At 40.0% G+C, this 26,976-nt stretch overlaps 3 protein-coding genes across 3 annotated transcripts; 2 read left to right on the plus strand and 1 right to left on the minus strand.

The window, feature by feature from the left end:
• The first annotated feature begins 1,925 nt into the window (after window positions 1-1,925).
• LOC137892701 (Golgi reassembly-stacking protein 2-like) lies at window positions 1,926-7,529 on the plus strand. The gene is made up of 10 exons (XM_068738033.1): window positions 1,926-2,085; window positions 2,870-2,950; window positions 3,057-3,260; window positions 3,352-3,438; window positions 3,556-3,686; window positions 4,614-4,746; window positions 5,078-5,201; window positions 5,344-5,451; window positions 6,043-6,162; window positions 6,867-7,529. Exons 1-10 carry the CDS (start codon window positions 2,023-2,025, stop codon window positions 7,136-7,138), a joined length of 1,323 nt encoding a protein of 440 aa, XP_068594134.1. The 5' UTR covers window positions 1,926-2,022; the 3' UTR covers window positions 7,139-7,529.
• Window positions 7,530-9,992: 2,463 nt separating this feature from the next.
• On the plus strand, window positions 9,993-16,003 carry ripk1l (receptor (TNFRSF)-interacting serine-threonine kinase 1, like). The gene is made up of 11 exons (XM_068701589.1): window positions 9,993-10,169; window positions 10,318-10,480; window positions 11,188-11,344; window positions 11,481-11,618; window positions 11,720-11,951; window positions 12,158-12,307; window positions 12,726-12,802; window positions 12,919-12,994; window positions 13,132-13,749; window positions 13,881-14,030; window positions 14,406-16,003. The coding sequence occupies exons 2-11, from the start codon at window positions 10,320-10,322 to the stop codon at window positions 14,702-14,704; spliced, it is 2,058 nt and encodes a 685-aa protein (XP_068557690.1). The 5' UTR covers window positions 9,993-10,169; window positions 10,318-10,319; the 3' UTR covers window positions 14,705-16,003.
• Window positions 16,004-19,653: 3,650 nt separating this feature from the next.
• On the minus strand, window positions 19,654-24,486 carry opn7a (opsin 7, group member a). The gene is made up of 5 exons (XM_068701606.1): window positions 24,399-24,486; window positions 23,446-23,608; window positions 22,975-23,102; window positions 21,045-21,379; window positions 19,654-20,292 (listed from the first exon to the last, which is right to left on the minus strand). The coding sequence occupies exons 1-5, from the start codon at window positions 24,484-24,486 to the stop codon at window positions 19,654-19,656; spliced, it is 1,353 nt and encodes a 450-aa protein (XP_068557707.1).
• Window positions 24,487-26,976: the final 2,490 nt, after the last annotated feature.

The raw sequence follows: 26,976 nt of genomic DNA on the forward strand, positions 1-26,976 counted from the left end.
GTATTATATAAGATTTACGTTAACAAAGTATTTATGGTAACTAGGGACCATATGTGAATGGTACAATTGCATAAGACATATTTAAGGTAATCTGTGTGCTGTATGTGGCCAATGACTCCTGTTTGTGACCAATCTGGTTATTTGATTAAGCCAGCTGTAAGGGAATGTTTCCCAGGGGGCACTTTAACAGAATCATTCCATCTCGAAAAAGCTCTTTAATAAAGTCTATTGAAGCAAAAAGTGAGTCTGACTTATTATAACACACACACACACACACAAAGTTCTGTCTTTGACACACACATTGCAGCTCCACAAATTCCACTCTTCAAAAAAGACAGACATTTCCTTTTTGTCTTTACTAAAGTTTCCCACTCTGCCTAGATAGCCTGTATCAGTGGTCACACACACACACACACACACACACACACACACACACACACACACACACACACACACACACACACACACACACAAACATTAATGCCTCTCTGCCTAATCATCTTTGAGGAGGCTTTGTTTGGCCCCCAGCTGATTGTGGGATTGGCTGTTCTCCAATGTGGAACCCTCCTCTCATCAGCTCGCTCTCTCCCTTATTCTTTCCTTTCCTCTCCATGTCCTTCCTTTCCTCTCTTCTCGACTACTAGTTTACTCTTTTCTTTCCTCACATTTGCTCCTATCGTACTTTTCTCTTAATTTCCCCCAGATCTGTCCTTTCTTCTTGCCTTTATTCACCTATGAGTGATTTGATTGAGCCTCACTAAACCAAAATGTCATAGAGAAACAAAGGCGTGGGTTACCTTTACATGGAAGGCATTAAAATATCAAAGAGCAGGGTGGTTGTGGGGTGAGGCTGAAAGAGCTACAGTGAGATCATGAATGACGATGTGATGTACTGTCACGCCATCTGGTGGTGACTCTCTGTCTGCACAATCATGCTTTAAATATGCTACATTAGGGGTTTTAAAACCTTCAAATAAGACTATCTTAATAAACATGATAACACAACCAGAAGGAAGCCCCTATTGACTTTACAAGTGTATATATGTCAGTGCCACTGGGTCAAGTTTCATGAAATCAGCTAGGCGTATTTTAATAGGACATAAAAAGACAAACAAAAAAACGTAATTCTGGTAGAAATAGAGGCAAAGCTTTAAACGTTTTTAACAATGGAGTGGTAGACGGAAGTGAAATGTTCATGAAAAACTAACTTCCAACATGTTTATTCTGCAAGAGACAAGAAGCAACATCATCTCCTGGACACTAAGTGAAAGAGATTTGAGGGATATATGGTCATCATTTTTAGAAAAACTGTGCTAATAACACAATGGATTCTGTCTAGGTCTCATTGGTTTAAGATACCAAATATTCAAATTTGATGACAGTGTTACATTGAAGTCTAATAGTGATCTAAAATGATAAAGATACAAGATAAAGATAGAGATAAAGTTTTTATTGTTATTGTAGGGATACAGCGGTGTAAGATTCATCAGCGGTGCCCTCTGCCCCATATAGACTGGGCCATGAAAACTCTTTACAGTATTATACACTGCAATTCAACAAAAAGTAGCTGCAGGGTAATTTTGTATTTTGTCATAGGTATATATTTTTTGCACTGTAGATAGAGCAGTCAATGTTATCTTTTAATGAGGGCAGATATATTAAAAGATAGGCAAACTTTAACTACAAGTTAAAGTGTGTGTTATATATAATAATTAAATATATATATAATATTCAAAAACTGAAATTGAAATGATCGGTGGTGTTGAAAGATACTGGTTTCCAGGCTTTATGTCGACTCTACAATTGGATGTTGATGAGCTCATTGAATTATAAAGAAATCTTTTGGAATTTGGAAATTGAAATATCGAAAAGGCGTTATTTCCTGCCACGTAACAGCGCATGCGCATCACCCCGCTAACCATTTGGCGACGTGTACCCGGTGTGTGGAAGTATTAAGGTATCTCACTTCTGCTGGGTAACAAGCTGCCATTAAAACCTAAAAAGCCTTAAAAGTGCGAAACCATGGGAGGTGCGCAGAGTGTGGAGATACCGGGAGGAGGCTCCGAGGGCTACCATGTCCTCCGGGTGAGTTTTTAGCATCTATAGGCTGCTGTTAGCTGTTAGCTTAGCATCGGATCAGAGGCGGAGGATTGCTCAGTGTGTTGACGAGGCCGGGGATGACTGCTGGGGCCTCCGTCTGGAAAACAACAACAGGGTCCGAAAAATGTTGTGTGCGTTGATTTGTGTCAGAGTCACATATGGTTTCTCGTTATATGTCCTGTTTATGTCTGCTACTTGCTTAACACGCTAACCACCACTGTTGGAGGTAGCCAAAACTAGCTACTTAGCTAGACTGAATGACAGCTGCCAAGCTGGTTTTGTTAGTGTCCCAGAACACAGATCTTATTCTCCATTGTTTTGCAAAATATGGACTACGACGGCTCTAGTAGCAAGCTAACTCCTACTGACGCCTCTTAATTATCAGTAACGCTAAGCGATAACATTAGTAGCTAGATGGCTAACTGGGAAACAGTAACGATACAGTTGTAGATCATAGGGGCATTGGTCCCATCCATAGATTGTAGAGGTCCCATCCTGCAGTGTAACTCAAGTATAACCGGTTTAGCTGTACGGTAATAGGCAAATTTGAATGATACTTGAATCATTCGTAACTAAATCACAGACAATCGCCTGACATGTTTGTTTCCTAAAAGTTGCTTATTTGGAAGTCACTGAAGACCCAGCTCTCTTGTATGTTGGTCATGTCAGGTCCAATCTATTGAATATCTCGGATACTCTTTCAATTAAATGCATGAAAGGACTGTGTGCAGTCCAGCAGCAGCTCAGGTTTTCTCTCATTGTTGTGCAGGTTCAGGAGAACTCACCAGGACACCGCGCAGGACTGGAGCCTTTCTTTGATTTTATTGTCTCCATCAACAACACCAGACTGGTAAGGAAAGCCAGCAGCTGTCTCTAGCAGGACCACGTACAAGTCAAAAAGGACTGCATGACTCATGGTTGCCCCGCCGCTCTTCTTCCTCCCCCCTTTTCTACAGAACAAGGACAATGACACCTTAAAAGACTTGCTGAAAGCCAGTGTTGAGAAACCAGTTAAGATGCTGGTTTACTCCTCGAAGACCCTGGAGCTGCGGGAGTCTACAGTCACCCCCAGCAACCTGTGGGGGGGCCAGGGCTTGCTCGGTGTCTCCATTCGTTTTTGCAGCTTTGAAGGAGCCAATGAGAATGTTTGGCATGTGCTGGTAGGTAACCCCAAATTGTAGTCTGTATTGATTTGTTTTAAGTGGTACACTGATTGTTTGTACACTTATTCTCCCCCTCTCTCTTTAACAGGAAGTAGAGCCTAATTCCCCAGCAGCCCTCGCTGGCTTGCGGCCGCACACAGACTACATCATTGGAGCCGACACTGTTATGAATGAGGTAGTTTATCATCACTTAAGGTCCTTGCAACTGTCACTCCTGCACATTCACCACCTGATAATGATAGAGATTGCGTGCCTCCTAATTTTATCCACCTCTCTGTGACTTTATCTGCAGTCAGAGGACCTGTTCTCTCTGATAGAAAGCCACGAGGGGAAAGGGCTGAAGCTCTATGTGTACAACACGGACACAGATAACTGCAGAGAAGTGATCATCACACCTAACGGTGCCTGGGGAGGAGAGGGCAGGTAACACACACTTTTATTTTGTTTTAAGATGTCAGTAGTGAGTTACTGGGGGACTGGCAACGAAGCTGTGGCAGCGGTTGCGAGGAGCAGTTACCTTATTGTTTTTCATGATGGTCGACTAAATAAGCTGATAGAAAGCGACTATAATTGATATTTCCATAATGATCAAATTAAATTACTTTGTGAAAACAATTATTGGTCGTGGATATGACAGGATAGTGAATATGAAATATGTGACTTGCACTTGTCTGGTGGACACAAACTATAATTTAATGATGTTGCTCTATTACTGCTGGATGTGTAATAAGCAGCGTTATGCCACATCAACTTTAAAGGTTCCCTGTGGACTATTTTCACCTCTAATAGCACTGTGGAGCTGTTTTTTTTTTATGAATGGGCCGAGGTTTGGTTTATCCAGTGCACAAGCAAGTTGACGTGACACATTCGTGCCAATAATTTCACATTGTTCCACTGATCAATGTGGCATTAACATTCCAATATACACAGCAATGCACCAGCAAAGGCAAGTGAAGCAGAAAACTGCAAGTAAACTAAACAATGATCGATTCAAAATACAAAAAAATTGACTTAGCATGTTTTATGAGGAAGGGAATGTATCAATGTGTCAATATTGTGTTCACAAGTTGTTCCCACTGCCCACCAAGTGTTCATAAAGGTTACTATTGAAGGTTTAAAATCAAGAGTTGTTATTCCTCTAAGTCGACTCACAACAACCTGTACAGCTATGTTTTACCATTTTAAGCACATTTTATCACCAGAAAAAGTGTCTAATCATGTGGTGGATGAATAGGGTTGTAAATATGGGCAGTTATTCAGTAGGATGAAACCAGGCCAATCTCAAATGTTTGGATGAAAATCTCTGGGTTTGTCAGTTTGGATTCTAAACCACCTTTCTCCCTTTTCCAGTCTTGGATGTGGGATTGGTTATGGATACCTCCACAGGATTCCTACTCGGCCTTTTGAGGAGGGGAAGAAGATCAGCTTCCCTGGAAACTCTCCCAGTGAGCCCATGAGTCCGCTGAAGGATGGATTCACTGAGGTCAGCACACACTATACAAACGTATTCCAGGTCGATCTTTATTCATGAGGGGCGGCTGCGTGTGAATGAATGGGTGAATGATGACATGTAGCATACAGCGCTTTGAGTGGTCGAAAGATGAGAAAGAGCGTGCGTGATTTTGTGTTTGTGCATGTCCACAGTCTATAAATGCAAGTTGCCTCATTATGTATGCAGCAAAGCAGGCGGAAGGACAGAGAGCTTAATGTAACTTATTACAGTTAATTTCCCGTTGGGATGAATGTGTCCATATCTGTTTGACAGCAGCATCTTTTCCTCTACCGCCTCAAACTTTTCTCTTAAACTCCTTCAGGTCCAACTTTCAGCAGTGACCCCTCCACCTACTGCATCTGCCGTCCCTGCTGGCCTTGAAGATTCACTGTCAAGCCTGTCAATCAGCACAGCCCCGCCCACCATGCCCAGGGAGCTGCAGACAGGTATTCCTGTTTTTTCTTTCACACTCATTCAATTACTTTGACACATTAAGCTTGTTATATGATATTTGTGTATAATCATAGTGTATTTACTCCATACATTTTTTTTTATTTTTTTTTTATTTGTGTCGCCCTCACCTTCCAGGTTTGCCCACTGTCCCTCTGCTCCCCTCCTCCACCAGCCACGCCCTCAGCCCACTCACTCCACTGAATCCTGCCACCACCGGGTTCAACCCCGCCTCCACGCTACCAGGTGAGGGATTTCTCAACTCACTCATTCAAACCACATGTCTTCAGTCTGCTGAGTCAGTGAGCCTTCAACACCAAACATTTGGAAAAGCCAGTGCGTGGCAGAGATTACAGCTCTTTCTCTACAGATTTATATGGGTGTGTAAACACCCTTTCAGAATAAAAGAGACAGATCTGCCTGAACCGTATTAGATAATATCAAGTCTTCCTTTGTGTACACAGTACACACACCACTTGTTTTCTTAAGGACAAGCTGGGACTATCAGTAAACTGTATTTATGTTCATTTCAAGCACTTCAAGCTGCTTCAGTTCCCTAAACATAGCCAGTGTCAAACTACTATCAACATTCTTCCTACCTTCGTTGTATCTTGTTGGCTCTCATAAAAGGCCATCCAAGTCTTGTGTGGCACTCCATTAAACGAGATGCACTCTTCTCAAACAGTAAAGTAGCATGAGCGTAATGTAACTGACATTTTTAAGAATGAATTAATGATGATTTTGTGTGTGTGTGTGTGTGTGTGTGTGTGTGTGTGTGTGTGTGTGTGTGTGTGTGTGTGTGTGTGTGTGTGTGTGTGTGTGTGTGTGTGTGTGTAGGTCTGATGCCCCTCCCAGCTGGCTTACCTCCGCTCCCCAACTTGCCCAACCTCAACCTGCCACTGCCAGACCTAAGCGCAGTGTCACTAGCAGGCACCTTACCATCAGTAGGAACTACAGGTACATTTAAAAAAGGCATCAATCATTGTGAAAGATTTTCTCTGGCTACTTGTGAAGCTTTTGAAATTTGAATATGATCGTATTGTCCTTCAACTGGATATGTCTGCCTCTAAAGTAGCTGTATCAGTTGCTGATGTACACACTGGGTAATCAACTAGTACATCAACCTCAGTATAAGGTTTACACTTGATAGTTTGAGTACAGAGCATATATGACTATACTTGGTGTGAGTATATGGTCTCATACTTTGTATGACCTCAGACTGAAAGTTACACTAGTTATACTCTGAATAAAGTCTGCACTCTGACTATATACTTTAGTATATGACAGTTTTGTGGACTGGCGTGATAACCATCAATGTACGCAAAACTGATTAAAAAGACACAAAGTCACTTGTTACAAATATTGAGGGGTCCACATTGGCTTAGCTGGCACACTAAGTGTGTCTGCGAGAATCCATCAGCGTCTCCATTTCATTCTGAGTTTTTGGTGTCTCATGAATATTATGCTAATTTTGATATAGCTACCATAGAGTCCATTTTACATCATGGTATTACTGGCTGATTTAGAAACCTAGCGGTCAAGTTTAATACTGTATATAGTCTGGTTAAGACTGTTTTTATTGTATGTGTTTTTATTGTGATGCTTGGTTTTGATGCAACAGTTCCCTTAATCCACTCTTGTTTTTCATTCTTTTTCTTCAGTGCCCTCTCTGGCCGCTCTCCCACCCCTCAACTTCCCAGGTCTGGCCCCCTTGCCTCCTCTACCCACCATGCTGCCCTCCCAGCTGCCGCCTCTCCTCCCTCGGGGAGTGCTCCCCCTCCTGCCCATCTCAACCAGCGCTTCTACAGCCTCGGTCACAGTTACAGCAGCACCTGCCACCGGGCCCGCCGTCGACCCCACAGTCCCCACGGAATTGGCCTCCACAAACGCCACGGAATCACCGGCCCCAACGGAAACAACGTTAACGTCGTAATATGTCAAAGAAGGTTCCACTTCAACCAAAACACATACCCGGTTACTCCCCCCCCCCCGGTCTGTCTTTCTCTGTGTTTTTCTATTTATTTGGCTAAGAGGGACAGGCAGACAGCTGCACCAGTTCAGGCACAGGTCGGCATGTTCCAGGTATGGGTGATGAAGCTTGTTTGGAGTGATGATGGATGAATGAATATGAAGAATGGAGGACGGCTGTAGACTGGTCTTACCAACATGTCTTTATTAGCAGATTGTCATGGAGCTAGTCCAAGTCACTGTATGAGGAGGACGAGGTCTACTCTTCGGTTTGTAGTTTGCTTCACACTTCTGCAGTTACAACAAAGATTTTCCCCCATCAAATCTGGCAAGCCCCTCTGTTTCACACTTTCTAAATACAGTATATATATATATATATATATATATATATATATATATATATATATATATATATATATATATATATATATATATATATATATATATATATATATATGTGTGTATGTATATATATATATGTGTATATATATATGTGTATGTATATATATATATATATATATATATATATATATGTGTATATATATATGTGTATATATGTATATATATATATATATATATATATATATATATATATATATATATATATATATATATATATATGTATATATATATGTGTATATATATATATATGTGTATATATATACACATATATATATATGTGTATATATATATACACATATATATATATATATATATATATATATGTGTATATATATATACACATATATATATATATATATATGTGTATATATATATATAGATAGTGTGTGTGAACAGTTAATGTTAATGGGGCGGGATGATAAATCAAATTTAAATCGCTATCTACATCATGAATCTCTTATAAATAAACTGAGACGAGCTATAACAACCAATGAGCCCTAACTGGGGATAATTTAACTGGTCTTACTGGTATGAATCAGGACAAAGATCTCAGATGTGGGCCTACAGGAGAAGAGAAACATCATGCACTGCTGTATTAAAACCTAGATAAACGTTAAAGTAAAATATAAATTCATCATGTTTACAGATTTTTGGTCTTATCGTCCAGCCCTAACATGTAACCTTTTATTATTAGTTAATAGAACCCCTGACCAATAGAAACATTTGATTGACATGTATACATTTTGTTGAAAGTGCTTTATGACTGTCTACGCCCAATGAATGAATCTGCATTATTTTGCACCACCTTTTGTGTTTTGAAAATTATTAGTTTGTCCCTTTCTTATGTCTCCATGTATACAGAACTCTACAGTCTCTGTCTCTACCACACAGAGATGGTAACAGCCTGAAGGCCATGCCAGAGGGGACAGAGGGTCACAGTCACAGGAGCTACTGAGTAGAGTATATGTGCTCGCTGTTGGGTGAAACATGGGTGTAGGGGTATTAATAATTACATAGTACGTCTCCCCTGGGCATGGCTGAAGCGAATCGATAGGCAGAGCTGCAGTGACGCAGTACAACCACGAGGGGTCACTGTAAAATAACTTTCTGAGAACATCACTGCACAGTGCAAGCAATAAAGCCAAATTAATTTTACATCATGCCTCTGTGTCTTTATACCATGTTCGTTGCTTCTACAGTCTCAAATAATAGCAAACCAAGAAGAAAGGAGATTTAGAGACCTTGAACAAAAACAATAAAGGTGGTGCAGTAAAGCAACATGTGTAAAGTGAGGAGTAAAATGCATTTCATGTTAATATGTAACTACGTAAAATTAAACTGCTTGTATTGCTTTTATACTTTTGGAGGTATATCAAAAATAAAATTTGAACTCCATTAAACGCTTTCAGATTTCAAAATGTATCCCTTCTTACAATATTTAAACTAGACACGCCAAGCTCCGCCATAATAGATACTGTTATCACTTTTCGAAATAGTGTACATATTTAAAAAAAATATTTCTATCTTTTTAAGTTATTCTCATTTCCACAATATCCATTTATTTTGTTAGAATTCACAAGACAGGAATAAGAAAAATATAAAAAAGTTGCACCATTCCAACTCCATAACTTTTATATATCAGGCAAGACTGACTCCTTCGTGAGCTTATTTTCTGCAATAATATAAATTATGTAATTCTGTAGTCCAACTACAACTCGACAAAAAGCCAACGGGATTTTGCCATTGGATTTTTTAAATGTTGCAGAAAATAAGCTCTGTGGCAAACACGTGTTTATGGTACTTACCCATTTTGTTCAGCAAGACAATCTTAACAAATTAACTCCACTTTTTTATTTTTGAAGTGTGAATGCAATCGACAGAAGTAAAAAGCTAACGCTAGGCTACAAACGAACTACACCACGGTCGCATGAGCCCGAGTATATACTACGAGGCTGGGAAGGCGTGATGACGTTTTGTAGTCGCATGTAGCTACTTGTTAGCGACTGCCTTTTTTTAAGACACGTAACGTTACAGGAGTATGTACGGTTGTTTTTCATAGTGTAGAACTAAACGTAAAAACATTTACCACTGACTTTACTTCAGACCAAAAACCCGTTGACTTCGAGGAGAGGTAACCGGAAGGGCTAAAATGTTAATTTATTTCCGGGTTTTAAGAGTCACCGTATAATGTTTATCCACAGTGGGAATAAAATAATTGTAATCCATTTAATCCATTTAAATCAATATAGTGTTTATTATTCAAATGTTCTTGTGATAAATGCGATAAATGTGTGTTCATCCTTTCGTTAATAATTGTATTATTTATAATATAATAATGTCAGGAGGGGCATTATCAATGTCCTAAATCTGTAAATGTTTGAACCAGAAAGAAGGCAGCGAATTTGCTTGTGTTACAAGATAAATTATGTAGAGGAGATGCTTTATTTGTTCTTAATCTGGAACAAAACTTTCTCATTTGTGTTTCGGTTTCGGGAGTCACCGGTCTGAGCCTCTCCACTCACTTCTCGAAAACTTCCTGGATTACTCGACACACACTGCGAAGCCTCTGTACTGCACGTCACACTAGTCTTACAGTTAGTCTCGTCAGCATATTTGCATTTTCTTTCTTTTTCTTTTTTTTTGGAGAACATGAAAGTTTTAGCCACTTTGTTATGAGTTTTGCTGAGCTGTTATGTGAGTGTATGTCTGTCGTTCAGCTGCTTTATTGTGACTTCTAACCAGAGATGGCCACCGCGCCACAGTCCTCACTTCATATGAGATCGGCCGATCTCATTAAAAAAGAGGCCCTGGACTACGGAGGCTTTGGAGAAGTCTACCTGTGCTACCATGTCACCCTGGGCCAGGTGGTGTTGAAGACTATGTACACAGGACCGATAAGCACCGTGTAAGTTCTGTTGTGTGTGTTACTGTATGCAGTCTGCGGGGTATTCCCCCGCGCTGGAACGGTAACTTGAGTCATGTGCCCCTTCAGGCAGGCTCTGCACACAACTCCGCCAGGCTGTTATATGTATTTTTTTGACAGGAATGTGCTAAATACTTTGTACTTTTAGTTTGGTTTCATAGCAATGTGTCGATCCGCAGGCTGTTCGTTATGAAGAAGCTCAGATTTAAGAACGTCCTTTTAACAGAGTGCGACGTGAATCTATCTGAAATGCGGATGTAGGTCAAACATCCGTTTTTTTCAGATAACATGCCTTAACAATCTCTCTGTTCATGCAAGTTCTTTCATGTACAGCCCTTCTCCTTTTGAAAAAAAACAACATAGTTCCTATTTTAATTACAGCTTGACATGGGGTCTCTGATAGAGGATTTAAGAAGTTCTATATGTCACAGTGTGAAACTCATACACATACTTTTTATGTAAGATAACTTTTGTGCATGGATTTCTGTGGCACTAAAAATCGTCTGAATTATTGTAACCTGATAGAAGAAATGTTTAATTCTATAATGATGTTGTCAAATGATGTTTTAAAAAATTATCGTCGCAGTATATCCCAGTGTCTTCTGCTAATCCCACTATAAAACTCTATTTGATGCAAGTCATGCCACTTGACTGGCAGATACCTGGTTCTCACAATTTTCTCTTTCCAGGAAGAGTCAAAGGTCGCTGCTGGATGAGGGGAACATCATGGCGAGCCTGAACCATGAACGGGTGGTCAAGCTGCTGGGTGTGATCATGGAAGATAGAGACTGCTCGCTGGTCATGGAACTCATCCCCAGAGGCAACCTGTCGGTCATGCTTGATACGGTCAGCAGGTTTAGAATTCAGAATGAACGTCTGTAACTCCAGCAGCTCCGCTACATTTTATCCACAGTTTGCAGCCATGAATAACTCGCAGTATATTTATATGAATGGATGCATTAATGCACTAAATTCTTCCCAGGTCACTGTCCCAGTGTCCATCAAGGGCAGATTCATCTTAGAGGTTTTGGAAGGGATGGTGTACCTCACAGAGAGACACGTCATACACAAGGACATCAAGCCGGGAAACATTTTAGTGGACAAGGATTTTCACATCAAGGTATGTTACACGCTAATGCCCATGACACATTTGTGATTCTGAGAGCGAGCATGTGCGGTCATGGTTATCTTAAGCGTTGTGATTCCTCTATCTTTTCGTAGATTGCAGACCTTGGCCTGGCCACCTGCCGGACATGGAGCAAACTCACAAAGGAAGAGTCTCGCAGGAGGAGTCGTATGGGGCGATCAGCAGAGGTGAGAGGGGCCGGCACGCTGAGCTACATGGCCCCTGAGCACCTGGAGAGTGTGCACACGGCCTCCACTGAGAAGTCTGACGTCTACAGCTTTGCGATTGTGGTTTGGGTCATCCTCACAGGGAAAGAGCCTTATGCAAGTGAGTTGGGACGTCAAAACACGCTCGAGTCCTGATTATAAGACACATTATATCATGAATAATTAAATGCTGAGGCACTGTTTTGAAATAATAACCACCTGGTTCATTGTCTGATTTACTGGTTTTACCAGTTGAACAGGACACATTCATGATTTCAAGCTACGTTAGGTAAACCTCATGCAGACAACCCATATGTCTTTGTCCAGATGCAAGGAGTGAAGAACAAATCAGCCAGTGTGTCCGAAACGGGGACCGACCTGCAGAGAATCTCATTCCAGACGACACGCCCGTAGAGATGATTCAGCTCATGAAGAGGTGCTGGGATCACAATCCGCTGCAACGGCCGACATTTGAAGGTGCATTTTATGTTTACATTAAAGCACATCCATATGTAGATCAGTGGACTATGATCACACCAATCACTAATGTGATCAGACACAAAGCAAATAATATTAATATCTTTCATTGTTGAATTCAAAGAAATGAAGGCTTGAGTTTATTGTAATATTTTGTTTATTGGGTTTGTTACTCAGCAGCTAATATGCACCTTTTAAGATGATTATTATGATGTTGTTGTAACTTTGTTATAATTCTGCTGCTGTTGAATGAAAACAATATATATATATATTTCATTTGTTTTCTTTTTTGTCACCATGTTGGACTGAAATTCAAGTTCATATGCTGTGTGTATATAAACTTGAATTTCTAGTCATTTGACCTCTTCAGTTGATTATGTCGCTCTTCTTCTCATCCCTTCCCTCCCTTTTCTTGCAGAGGGCTACAACTTCTTCCTTCCTTTCTACACGGAAAAGCTTGAACCACACGTAGAGGAAGATTTACTTGATTTGAGGGTATATATATAAAATATATATGTTCCTTCTAAGCAGTAGATTTGAAGTTAAAATAAAGCCAGATAAAAACATTCTGAGTATTTTACATTATATTAATGCTCGTGATTTTTATGCAGAAATTATATGAAGGCCCAGAGGAACTTGTTGAGAAGATCAAATCTTTATCAATGACCCAGGATTATTTTTCGGCAGGTGAGCACTGTTGGTAATCTTGATGGCCTGAATATTCTGTACTCACTCTAATGTTACATCCAATGTTCTAAATATAGATATTTTTTTGAGAAGGGTTGAGTGGCTTTATTGCTTTAACTTCTCGCCTTACCTTGCAGATTGCCCAGCTCCTTTGGTGAGTTCAGACAGAAGTGTACCCGGGCCGGTTGAAGCCAGCATTGAGGACCTGCATGACATCCAATACGAGCCACCCATGGAGTCTGTTCAGACGGACGCGAAGACAATCGGCAGCCCGTCAGCTCTGGAGGAGAAACTGGGTCGGGAGCTTCAGTACCACAAACACGGCAGCTATAACTGTGAGAACCAGCTGGATGCTGCCCGCGGCTTCCATCACAGCAACTCAAATCCTTTCTTGCAAAACCACGCCATGATGGATCACGATATCAGGCAACCAGAACCTGACAGACCCTCCTACCCATCCTCTGTCCATTCCTGGACAAAAGCTGAGCCGGTGCAGCCCTCCAGCCAGGAAGAGGCTTGGCATCGCCCCACCGCGGGTCTCTATGAGTCCATGAACTCTTCTACGCCGACTTCATACCATTTGCCAATGTCTGCCAGCAGTCCTTCTCTATCTCTGTTTAACCAGCAACACCCACTTTCCCACTATGACCGTCAGCAGTCCTGGCCAGTTTACCCTGTGTCTGACACATCTGTTCCTGACGTCAGTCCTGGGCGTCTCCTGAGCCCTACCAATGGCTGCTCACAACAAGATCCAGGTACATACAAACAGTATCAGTAAATTACTAGATCTAGTTGCCTGAGGTGTTCACTGCTGCTTCTGTCACCTTTTGACTGACGTGTATTGGAGGGACTGAGTCTATGTGTTCTTGCTTTGTGCTCGTTCCAGCGTCTCTTATCATAAAGAATGCCAGCGGCATCCAGATTGGGAGCAACAACACAATGAATATCAGAGGTTACGAGTCCACCGGTAGTTTAGTGTCTCTGCCATTTACCGCCTCAGCTACTTCTCACATCAAAGAAGGCATTCTGAAATATGGTAAGCCATAGCAACATTTCTGCAGCTAACAATTAGTTTCATTATCACTTCATTTGCATGTTATGTTTTCAATTAATTGTTTTTGCCATAAATTAAATCAGAGAATGAAAAAAAAAGAGTAAAATAAATAAAGGGTTTTTAAAATAGTTGCAAATTCATTTTTGCCCATCAATAAATCCGGTATTTGTTTATGCTCTCGTAGTTATTTATAGGCATTAACACTTTGAAAAGTAAAGTAAGTAATGCATTATGCAATTTCTGGATGGCAGGATAGATGAGCAGTGTTTTCTAGTCTAGAAATCAGAGTTCAACGTGAAACAATTTCTCATTAGAGCTAGTACTTGCCCTAATAGATTTATCTTGTGTGTCATTCAGAGGACCATGCTGTGACCGAGGAGCACCTGGATTTGCTCAGGGACAACATCGGAGCCAAATGGAAGCGCTGTGCGCGGCGACTTGGTCTGACCAGTGTGGAAATAGAGACCATTGAGCACGACTGTGACCGTTACGGCCTGCCGGAGATGGTGCACCAGATGCTGGAACGTTGGAAAATGAAGGAGGGAAGTATTGGCTGCACAATTGGGAAGCTTTGTCGTGCTCTGGAGAACAACATAAGGGTAGATGTCATCCAGAACATTTTGGACACCTGCGGTTCTTCCTTATCGGTCGGATAAACTTTCAACCTCATTCCCTCTAAATTACTTTCTACCTGTGACGGTTGCATTTTGTTAACGGTTTGCAACATTTAAAGGCTCCCTCGCAAACCAAAACCAAAAATAACATATTCATTTTGGTCTTATGTGCCACGGGTTTGAAATATCGTCTCTGAATACAAGTGAGTAGAATGTTGTTGCTCAGAGCATTGAAATGGCATACTGAAATCTCAGCTTTATCTTTCCAGAAAAAATCTCTTTGTTACTCATCATAATAACCACAGAGCTCGCTGTCAACTGTTCTCACTTTCTTGGACTCACTCATTTAGATAAAAGGATCACTGAACTTGACTTTCATTGTGACAGTTTAAAAGCTCTGAGTGCGTTGTCAAATGACTGCATGACTCTTTCTATCAAACATACCTTTATGAGCGGTGGAGACGAATCGAGGTTCAGGTTTTTCTTATCATGGGATTTCAAAATCGTTGTTTATTTTGTAATGAACTATTAAGTAATAATTGCCTAGCCTTCCTTATTCATGTGGCAGATGAAATGTTAGCGAGTCAATGCGAGAATTAATACAAAGGTCATATTTTCAATAGAAAAATTGACACGTATGTTCTTCAGAAATTGTTCTCTGAAAGATTGTGTTGTGGAGAAGCCATTGCGATTGTGCTCTGTTACTGTAGCTTTAAATGAAGAATAGCCTCATCTTGGGGGATAACCAAACGGTGCGTGGTACACATTTATTCCAGCCCAACACAACTATAAAGACTCACAAAATCACAGAACAGGTAAGGTGAATGAGTCGGTAAGAAGCTGAAAACATAAGGAGTCATTTATTCCATTAATACATGTGTATTATTGTTGTCATCCATGCACTAGGGATCAGTAGACAATATATTCATCCGTAAATTGACGTCTGTCTTCTTTAATCTGGGACCTGTTTTAGATTATTTCCCCAAATTACAGTAAAGGTACGTGAATTACTAATGAGCTATTTGCATGAGTGTCCAGTGTGTGGATTTACTGTAATGATATCAGGTTGTCTATAAACTGTTTAGTTGCTGTCCTGCACATCTACTGTATCACACGTTTTGGATTACAGGATACGTCTCTCGCCATCCAAAGACTAGATTGTCTCGGAGATGTGTTCATGTTTTATTCTGTTTCATTACAAAATTCATTGTAACTTGTCATTGTGTACTGGGTTTTACATTTGCAATGTACTGTAGGTCTCCCTACACAGTATCTTTCCCCAAACCTGCATCTGTTTTAAAGCCATTTTGATATTCTGAATAAACTGTGTACATACTAAAAGTGTATTTCATAGATTGCACTACACAGCTTGAGCCGGTATTGTTTGTAGTTCAGTATTTACTTTAGATTTGATTGGTTATTACCTGCCACTAGTTAATGGATATCAGTATAATGAAAACATCTGTCGCTTCTTAAAGTCTGAGATGAGACGTCGACTATATCCAGACTGCACCCTAAATCGAAGCCAGTGTTGAGAATGAAGTCGCAAAGTGCCAAAATATAGTATACTCCAAAGGGGTTTGACTTTGCTCTTGACGGGCACTATTCTCCCACAATGCAATGCACAAATGTAATGTAAAAGGTGCTCACAGCTGGAGAGAAAATGACATCAAATGAACCACAGAAAATAAACAAAATAACATCTGAAAGTCATTTTTATGTCATGATGTGTTTGTGAAGTTGGCAGAGATGTTCGGAAGTTGCTGTGTGGTTGACATATTGTCCCGGTTCTTGTTGGTATAAAACTTATTAAGTACTGTATGTCGGTATTCTTGTCGGCTAACTGCAAAGACAATGGCCAACACCAAAATGTTAAAACCCCACAGTTTGTGGTAACCACAGACCTTATTTTAGGTATCTGACCAAAAACCCTTTAAAAAACCCATTGAGACGTAAGTGCTAAAATGCTCCCTCTTTTCCGGGTTTTAGGACGCCTGCAGCGTCGTATACAGTATGGAATTGAGACACACTAAATATCAGGTCACTCAAAAGCACATTTCACCTCACGACCCAGTAACAACAACTATATCTGACTTGCAATAGAGTCAAATATAATGTCCAGATTTTGACCCAATATAGACACGATGATAACGTTAAACCCCCAAATTAGACTCTTAAAAAAATGCTACATATCATAACTAAGACTAGTTGTAATAAAGGCATTTTTATGTGACAGTATTTTGCAGAATGTGGATCTTTTTCCTGAGCTTTAGAGTTTAAACAGCGGTGTGTTTGTCCAGATTATCCGCTTATAACTCCCACAAATCTTTTCCCTTTTACTGTTGTCATTGAAAAAGACTGTTTGAACTCACGTTTAATGGATTACAGATGTGATGATCGTGTGATTCCTCTGCTGTTCTTTTTCACCTGGTGAGTTAAATAATCCCTCCACACAAGAAAATCATTCCTCCCACGCCATGATCGATTATTGATAAAGTCCTGGGATATAAATGTGGACTTTCTAGTTTCTTGACAATAATTACATCCATCTTCTATCAGATTCAGGGATGCTGTTAAAATTGTATCCTGTTGAGACATAGATCAAATCTAAGTAAGCTCTTCAAAAGCAGAACGCTTTCCACAGGAGACCTACAACGTAACAGTTAATTAAGAAATTGGTAAAATGTCTCATTAGAATTAGAATAGATAGCAGTTGATGGCAGTTAATGAGGTTTAATAATTCGACACTGAAACAACAGTTTGAGTTGTCAAAGATGTTGGTCCTGAGGGATTGCCTGAATCTCAACAGTCATGTTTACTTCACACAATGGAGTTACACACAACAGCAATTACATATAACATGAACTTGATGTTCTTTCTCCTCTCATAGATTTATCTACAGCTGCATATTTGGACTGGATCGATTGTTTCATTTGTCTGTCTTCCCTTTCTCTCCATTGACATGAATATATACAATATTGTTTGACAGTCAACTAAAGAGACATTACACTTTCATTGTACACATAAAGACTGACTTGAAGTTCAATTAAAACAGGTTGATAGCTAATATCGTGCAGTGCAATAATAATATTATGCAGCAGTGTTGTGTTCTACACAGTGTGTACATAGATAAATGATCAAGCACCATAAACCATATACCTGTACTTGTCAAGTGTAAACAATGCTCGGGCTGGCATAGTGAAGGACGTGTTAACAGCTTTTTAAATGAGATGGTTTCTCAGTTCTCATGGAGACATAGTGGTATGCTACTGTAATAATTAACCAGAAGAGAGTCCTGACCATGGAAATCACCAAATACATGTTACATTATACCACTTTCACGACAAAGTCATGATCCAGGATGAACCTGTGTAAAAATGGTTCAGTAGTATGTATGACTATCAGTCATTAGTCGCTAGTCATCAGTGACTGTTTCCACTGTTCCCAGCCAATTCCCTGATCCCCTGAGGCTTAACCTAGGTTTTATTATGACAATGCAAATGCAATGCAAATGAGTTGGAACATGATATACATTAACCACTTTGTGTGCTTATTTTCTAGATTATAGAGTTCTGCAGGAATGAGCTCTAAGCTTTTTTGCCCTTCCGGTTCCCTCAGCTGCCTGAAATATGGTCTGTGGTTAACACAAGTTTAGGAGATTTTCAAGTTTTTTGATTGATTTGATTGATACCCCTCTTGTGAATTTTGCGTCTTAAAAAAGGCTAAATCAGACTACAGAGGATGACAGGGAAATAAAACATTATCATGCCTTACACGGAAACTCATATTCAATAGTCAAAGTAGGTCTATCTGCGGATGCACAGCACAACAGAACATGTCTGCTGCATAGTAGGCGCTCGAAACGGTAGCAGTTTGGTTAGGTTTTGGCGCCAAAACGATTTGGTTAGGTTTAGGTAAACCTCATGGGCTGTTCATTAGTAAAGATTGTCTTGCTGAACAAAATGAGTAAATCCTAAACTTGTGTTTACCACAGAGCTTATTTTCCATACAAAAAATCCCATTGGCTTTTGTATTACTGCGGAAAATCAAGGAAAACAGGGTGAATATAACGTCATTCCTGCACAACTCTATTACTTAAAAAATGGGTGATCATTTCTAGACCCAGAAATGCTAAACATATTTTTTCTGCATTTTATTTCTTTGTCTTTTGAACGTAAAAAAACATATTTTCCAATGTTCTGTATTTTTCAAGTACTTTTGATTGCCGTGTAGTTAATCATGAACATTTAAAGATATAGAGAAATACTTTTGAAATCAAGTTTTCAGGGGCTTTAAAGTGACGTTCACAGTTTAAACAAGATGCATCCAAGTTACTCGCCATCCCACTTGACCAAAACTTGAAGTAAAATAAAAGCACTTCCTTAAATCCAGATGTGTTAAGGTAATACACTCATAAACTAATTCCAGATACTGCTGCCAGTAGTGCTTCAATTGGTGTTTTAGGCAGTACAATATTGTTTTGAATAGAAATGAAGTTGCTGGAAGAGCTAAAATCCAGCATAGGGGATTGAATACCTTCAGTAGGTATCTATTTGAACTAGAGTTTAAAGACTTGCTCTTTTTGACAAATTAAAACTCCCAAACCTATCCATCTTAAGCCACGTAGCCCTGGCACAATGATTTAGAAGCCAGTTTGACTCAAACAGCAATACACTGCCCACTGCCAAGCCAACAATAACATTTCAGAGAAGCATTAAGTGCAAATATTACTTTGGCAACATAATAAATTTGTTTATGGGTTGCAAACTAGGTTGCACAGTAAATACGCCTCAAATTATAGCTGTCTGTATTTAAAATAAAAGCACAGTGGGTGATAAAAGATAAATAAGTTACATTGCTTCTTCCAAAGTCTTTAAGGAGCATATGGTACATTCCTGAAAATATAAATTAAGTAATTCCACACCTGAAAGAACACAACCTTAAAAAAATGTCCGGAGATCATCTGTAAACATTTTGAATTGTGGGAAATATCAGGGCCACGCCACTTTTGCATGCCCCGGAACCATCTCTAAATTAATTTGGAAGTTGTCTATTTCTGAAGTCCTTTTTGCGCACATGATGGCCAACAGAGACTTCTTGTAGCACATGCCTTTAGTCTTCTGCTTATGTGTTTGGGAAGCCGGAGTGTCTTGATCCTTAGATGAGTCTCCATTGGCAGCAAAGTTAGTGATGCTGCACATTTGGGGGTGGTGTCTGAAGCATTTGAAAGCATCCATACACCTCTCACAGCTGTGATCCTTTAATGTTGCCATCGAAGGTTGAGCGGAGGAGGTGGATGAAGGGAATTGGTTGGCCTGTCTGTGGATTGAGGGACGTCTGACCCTGATCTCTGGCTTGGAGCAGCACTTCACTGGCCACTGGTAGCAGAGGCAGCCCTTCAGACAGGCATTGTATAGAGTACCCAGGTCCCTGCATATCACCCTGCGGACATTCGGCCTCAGCATTAGGTAGATGATTGGGTTGTATATGGTAGAGGACTTGGCAAACATCGCTGGCAAGGCAAATGCCAGAGGAGGGATATTCTCAATGTGTCCAAAGGCAGCCCACATCGACACCACAGCATATGGACTCCATGCCGCGAAGAAACTGATGCAGACAGCAACACTTAGCTTGCAGGGAAAATATCACAGATAGGAAAAGTGAAATTGTTATTGTTTCAATATAAATATATCTACATGTTTTTTTGTCAACAAATCCTATAAAAAGACCAAAACCAATGCTTTTGTGCGTTTCTCAATACTGTTTGACTTCCCTCTCACCCTTAAGCCCACAAGTAAATCTTTAAAATCTATCATAAATGCATACCATCATGTTTAGAAAAGCTTCTTAGAACATCTTGACACTGTAGTTTTTAGCAAACTTTGGGCTAGTCAAACAAGATTAAATGTGGATTAATTTGTGGTATTTGGTGACTATAAGCATTATATAGAATTTCACCAGACTTATCTTTTTAAAAGCACAAGATAAAATCTAAACAGTGACTGGCTGGTATGGCTGACTGAATTTGACCCTTTACCTTTACAACCTGAAAAGCTTATTGACCAATAAGAGGCTATGAATAGAAAGGCATTTTTGTGAACCTTTTTTTTTTCTTCTATGAATCAGTTATTCTTATTGGCCGATGATGATGATGATGATGATGATCATTTATCAGCAAAGGCATCATTAGCTTCTCATCCATCACAGAACAACCAATGCCAATTCCTGCTAATGAAAAGCTTCATCACTGGAGGATCTATTCAGGTCACTGCCGATTTCTTCATGAAATGAAGTGAAGAACTCTCCAGAGGCTTTGATATTCTACCACTGCAGAGTTTTATGATTGACGTAATAATATATGTTAATCAGACTTTCGTCTTACCTTGACAATAATTGTCTGGAGGCTGCTCATGTGTGTCTGCCTCGACACATGCTGCTCCATATTCTTGCGGGATGCGTGCACTGTGACCAGAATGCTCGTGTAAGATGCAACAATAACACAGCATGGAAGGATGAAGCACAAGAGGAACAGTGCCACAGTATAGGAACGTGCCGTAGAGTGCTGATTGGATAGGCGCCAGTCAATGCAACAGGCGGTGCCATAAGGCTCTGGTCCATATTTCCCCCAGTGGGCGAGCGGGGAGCAGGCAAACAACAGGGCGTAGATCCAAGCACAGGCAATGAGCAGACGGCCGTGAACAGAGTTAAACCTGTTCCCTATGAAAACAAATTGATTTTATTATCCATGTAGTTGAAAGATTCCGGCACAACTACTAGTAAAGTAAAATACCTCCAATTTCAATCATGTTTTCCCAGTTTAAGATGTCTTAGTTAACATAATACAGTGATTAAGTGAATTAGACTTTATATCTAATGTTTCCAAATCCTGCTTGTAAAATGTTTTTCTGTGTCCAACTGTAAGACTGCAGTTCATGTGTGAGAGAATCATGGCAGTGGTGTACAACTTTGATGCCTCTGTAGCTAAATTGTTCCTACGATGTCTAAAGTTTTGAAATTGATTCTGTTGAAAAAAATGTTAACTTGTGTTTTGAATGTTAGATGAGAATCTATTGCTTTGCCTAAACCTAACCAATCCAAGAGATTGACCATTGAAGCTGATAGTTCTTCTGCGGCTTGCTTCTTGTTTTTAGCATGTAGATATATGACCGTATCATTAGCATACAGCTGACAAGTTACAGTAGGTGGACAAACTTCAGGTAGGTTATTTATAGACAAACTAAGTAACAGCGGACTCAATGCTGAACCTTGAGGTACACCAACATAATAATCAACTATGGGAGGTTTTATGGCCTTCTGAAATACATTGTTTTTTTATTCCATAGGAAAACCATTTGTAGTTTCAGTGAAATTATGTTTTTCATCACAAATCATTTGTGGTGTTACCCTCATCTGTATGAATGAAAAGTAATGGAAATAGTTGGGTGAAGAAGTTTAAAATTGAGAGCCTATGGAGGAATTTTCTTCCTTCACTTGGTCAATAGCTGCGTGAAGCATGTTTGGAAGGAATAACGGTCACCAGAGTTTTCAACTGTGGCCTGGGCAAGTTCCAGCCAGAGGCAAGCAGACCTGGTGTATTTTTGGTCAGAGTTTTGTTTCTGCAGCTAGAATCTATTTTTTCCATGCGTGACAGGCAGCTTGGCAGTTGTATCCATTTGGCTTGAGAGCTATAAGAACATAGGGTAATTATCTGGATTGATAATTACCAAGCTAGCTCGGGTAGAGCGTGAGCAGTTAGACAACTGCAGGTCTCTAGTTAGCCTGCAGCAACTAGTGAAAGATAAGGCCTCTGAAGCAAGAATAGGTGATTGAATGACCAGTGATGTTGCATACGTGGACATCATGAGTGCTGCTGAGTGCTGCTGTAAATATTCATAGGGTGCGATACCACAGTGACACAAATTACAATTTATGCAATTAACATTTCGTCGGTCCACATTTCAAACGTAAATGTACAATGATTGATTAAGTGGCTCAAAGATTACGTTTTGTTTATACAAAGTGCTTAATTGAAAGTTCAGTATAGAAACCTTATTGGAACAGTGCCTGGGAAAACAAAATTTCATGACTTCAAAAAGAAGGCTCTATTGCTCTGCATTAACCAATACCCCAAGTAATGCGTATTGAGTGCAGCTGCTGGTCATCAAAGAAAGGCTAATGTGCAGTGCTCTATGAGGGGGAGGGATTACAATTTTGTTTCCTTCGACAGATAAATCAACAATCAGCCACTTAGGGCTGTGATGGTTAATCCTGTGCCATTTCACTGGACAAAAATAGCTTATTTGAAGACTTACCATAGAGCGGGTAACATACTTTCACAAAGCACACCACACTTAGCAGGGTTAGAGTGGTGAGACTGCAGATGCCAAACAATATGCCGCAAAAAGCGTATATGGAGCACACGGTTTTCCCATACAGCCACCTGCGTAGGAGGTTACGTGAGACAGAGAACAAAGCAAAGACAGAGAAGAAAGATCAATGGAGGGGAGGGTGAGAGGGAAAAGAGGAGAATAGCATGGGCATGACTCTCCATATCTGTGAACTCACAGGCAATCATACCGCTAACCAACCATAAAGTTAAATGAACCATGAAATATGAAACGGTGTCTGATTTGAAAGCATAACCTACAGTATAAACAATCTTCCCTATAGCACGTGTGTTTCACATGAATGTATTCCACTCTCCGGTGGTGAGAATGAGCACTTTGTTTTTGCTCCTTTGCTTTGATCCCTGTTAATGCTACAGTAGGTGCCGTATGTAATACCTGTGATAGAAGCTTGAAGTTATCGCCATGGGGTAGAGGGACAGAGTCAGGCCCAAGTCACTAACAGCTAGGTTGATGATGAAGTACTCGGCTGGTTTCAAGAGGTGCTTTTTCTTGTAGGAGACGTACAACAGTGTGCTGTTGCCAAACAGTGAACATACTCCTGCAGAACAGACCAAATGTTGAGAGTGCTGATTGTGTGCCACAACATTGACATGCTAATTTCAAAGAAATGTTTTTTCACCCAAAACATTTGGGGTATTTTACCTTTAACTAATAGATTTTTTTTTTTAAACACGAATCCCTATTAAGAAATAGCCTAAAAATAGGAATACGTTCTAAATAGTGGTAGCGCTCAGATGGAACAGTGGTTGGTATTCAACAGGCAGCAATGCTCAGTGTGAACGCAGTAGCGTAATTGCAGGGGATCCCTAAATTCATGTCTCAGGTTAAGCGTAAGTGGCAGCTTCACAATTGCATTCTTTTTACTGATCACCACAGACACATGAGACAAGCAGAACTTCAACAGAAGCAAAAACACACTCACATTAACATATAACTCTACAATACTTACTTAAAGCCATATGAGCAGTATAAACTCGTTCCTTTAAGCAAAACACAGCATTTGGAAATTGTAAAATGAACATCCTTAAATTTGTATTTTCAAATCAACATCACTGTAAACAGTCTTTTTTTGCAGCCAAATGATTATTATTAAATGTAAGGATTCTCCAGTACTGCTGCCAAGATCAAAGACTGAGATGAAAGTTGACCTGTGCACGATGTTTTGATTTCATTATCAGAGGCAGCTTACATTGTCGTATTGGAAGCACAGATACAGATGAATGAAAAGCTGCTACACTGGCTGCCTCACTGGCTCTGTACATGGATGTATGCATGTCTGAGGGAGCAGATGAAGAAGTAATTTTTGAATTTAAGTAGACTTTACTCACCAAAAACAGAGTAGACCACTGCCACGGTTATATCAAGTGGCACAGGTATGTTGGAGTGGAAGACGATGTCTTCATCTGACGGCCCCATCTGAAAACTGATAAGAGCTTTTCAAGACCAATGTTGTTGTTGCATAATAGATTAGCTTTTAATTTGTGTGCTTAAAGTTGTTACAAATAGGCTTTTTACAAATGTGGGTCCAAAATAAGGTAGAAATTTGTTTTGCGACTGTATGAACCTTTACAATAGCCTTGTCTGAATGTGGTTCACATGTGCCTTTAATTCATAGAAGAGGACTGATACATTTGTTTGCCTTTTAAGATACACATGTGATCACATCATCAACACTCTCAATTTCCATGTTTCCATGGCGACTGATTGACGGATCAATGGATGACATGAGGGTCAATGAACAAGTGATTTTATAATATGTAACAGGGAAATGCACATCAAACGCATCCTAGTGTGCTATCTCTATGTGGTCAGTCACATTATTGGATTTGTTGTAACCTGGGTTCCAGCTGTATTTAAAATTCTGCCACTGCAACAGCCAAACATGCAGCCTGTGACATGAGCTTTATTCATTCAAACATACTCAGCAGTAAACCGTATTTTGCTAGACCTTGGTATTCACAGACCTGTATAATCCCTCCTTTATAATGCATGCTGAGCTGTGTCTGAATTTGTAATTGCTTTAATGAAGTTTACTTGCATTAGTTGAACATGGAATTAACCGAATCAACAGCCACGCGTGTGCACAGCCCATTGTTTTCTTGTTGATGTGCAGCAGTGAAGTGTTTTATATCTATGCATGTCTGTGTGTATGAATGCTGTCCCTCTCCTCTACTTTCTGTTCCGCTGTTCACCTGTTGCTGTTTTGTCCTGCGAAACATGAATAGCCATCAGCAACATGATGACAGTGACGATGACAATTGGGCATTGCCTTGGTAGACAAACTCTCCCTTCCACAGATCTTAGGATCTTTTAGTAATAAAGTTACCGGGTGGAAGAAATTAAAAGCATGAAGTGAAACGTGATATGGTAAGTGGCCTGGAGACTGCTCTGTAGCCTCTACTTTATCTGGTTAGATACAGGCTGCTTGTCAAAGAGGAAACCATTCATTGTTGCATGGAAACACAAAGTGGGACTAAAACAGTGTAGATGGGAAAACTCAGCAAAAAGCTTAAAAAAAAAAAAAAAGATTCCATACTGTTTTTCATTCGTTTAGGCTACTTACTCTTAGTTGTCATTTTTGTTTAAACCCTGAGGCGTAAAACTCATCCAGACGCAGTTACGCACGCGTCATAAGCTGCAAGGAGACGCTAACATGTGGTACGACAGACTGAATGTTTGAGAGCTTTAAAACAACTGATGAAGGGAGCTATAGAAAGTATAGTCAGCGACAAACTGGTTCTTACGCGATCAATAACATGTGATTTTAAAAGGGACGGGGTCCAAAGACCTGCAATCAATCTTGGGGCAGGGTTTTTACTGTTTGTTTTACACTTTTGGAAACCCTTCAATAACTAACTGCCCTGGTGTGATGTTGCAGAGGAAATGGCTCTTAATGTACGCACGGGCAAACGGACGGCACAAATACAACAACAAAAAATAAAAAATCACCCCAAGAAAGACCACTGTTTTATGTTTTATATGTTTGTTTATTTGCGCAGAAGAACAATATATTTAAAGTTTGTTTGGTAGTTTTCACGACCACTGAAGATTCCATTTTGCCACATATTTCAGTCAGTTGAGGTCTCTTAGGTTTAAACAATGACAAATAAAATTGCCTTACCTCTGCGAGTCAGTGATGAATTACCTAAATCCCCGTCCTCCAATGCGTTTGTGCGTTTTAAGGTCCCACTAAGTAAAAATCACTTTTAAACCTTTCCCCCGTTGGCTGTTTGCGCAGAATGAACTTCCAGAGGTGTTCTCTCTCCTCTCAGCAGCAGTCAGAGTGGCAGCGGACGCGCAAGAGGGCGAATCGCACTCTACGTCTGTGTAAACAGAGAAGCAGCTTCACTGTAATGAGCTGGAGCTTCAGATCCAAGCTGATCTTTACCACTCACAGCCGACACTATATGACCCTTACCGTTTCATTTGAATTATACATTTGGAACTTCTGTACATTTTTATATATGGCTAAAGAATAATTCATCATTTATATTGGCATTTGAGAGTTAAGAGAGTTTTTTAAATAAAATTAAAATTAAATAATTAAAATAAACAGTGCCACAATATAATATACACAATATAAGCCACAATGCTGCATCGGTTAACTGTTATTATCAGGGTAGACCATGGCTGATAATTTCCCAGCAGCATGACAAGAGGTAACTGATTGTAACTTGTTGTCAGTTTCCACTTTGATTACAGCTATATGATTGAAATATGTTTTCACTGTTTGATAACATTCCGTATGGCAGCCTGCAGTGTCTGCTCCTTTCAGCACATCATTCATCACAGCCACACATTTTCTGTTGTTGTGGCTCCGTGCTTTGGTACTTTGGATTGTACTTTCACTTTTCAGCTTCAAGGTGTTCACATTTGTATTGTTCACACAGTCCCAGCAATTGTCCC

The sequence above is a fragment of the Cebidichthys violaceus genome, unplaced genomic scaffold (genome assembly GCF_023349555.1).
Source record: "Cebidichthys violaceus isolate CVI_PGR_0920_01 unplaced genomic scaffold, fCebVio1.0.p SCAF_8, whole genome shotgun sequence".
Lineage (NCBI taxonomy): Eukaryota > Metazoa > Chordata > Actinopteri > Perciformes > Stichaeidae > Cebidichthys > Cebidichthys violaceus.

Coding starts and splice junctions, on each gene's coding strand:
- LOC137892701 (XM_068738033.1), top strand. CDS start 2,023: ATGGGAGGTGCGCAGAGTGTGGAGATACCGGGAGGAGGCTCCGAGGGC. Junction 2,086..2,869: donor AGGGCTACCATGTCCTCCGG/GTGAGTTTTTAG, acceptor ATTGTTGTGCAG/GTTCAGGAGAACTCACCAGG. Junction 3,261..3,351: donor AGAATGTTTGGCATGTGCTG/GTAGGTAACCCC, acceptor TCTCTTTAACAG/GAAGTAGAGCCTAATTCCCC.
- ripk1l (XM_068701589.1), top strand. CDS start 10,320: ATGGCCACCGCGCCACAGTCCTCACTTCATATGAGATCGGCCGATCTC. Junction 11,952..12,157: donor AGGGAAAGAGCCTTATGCAA/GTGAGTTGGGAC, acceptor GTCTTTGTCCAG/ATGCAAGGAGTGAAGAACAA. Junction 13,750..13,880: donor CTGCTCACAACAAGATCCAG/GTACATACAAAC, acceptor TGCTCGTTCCAG/CGTCTCTTATCATAAAGAAT.
- opn7a (XM_068701606.1), bottom strand. CDS start 24,486: ATGGGGCCGTCAGATGAAGACATCGTCTTCCACTCCAACATACCTGTG. Junction 23,609..24,398: donor AGTGGTCTACTCTGTTTTTG/GTGAGTAAAGTC, acceptor TCTGTTCTGCAG/GAGTATGTTCACTGTTTGGC. Junction 20,293..21,044: donor TCCAGACAATTATTGTCAAG/GTAAGACGAAAG, acceptor TTTCCCTGCAAG/CTAAGTGTTGCTGTCTGCAT.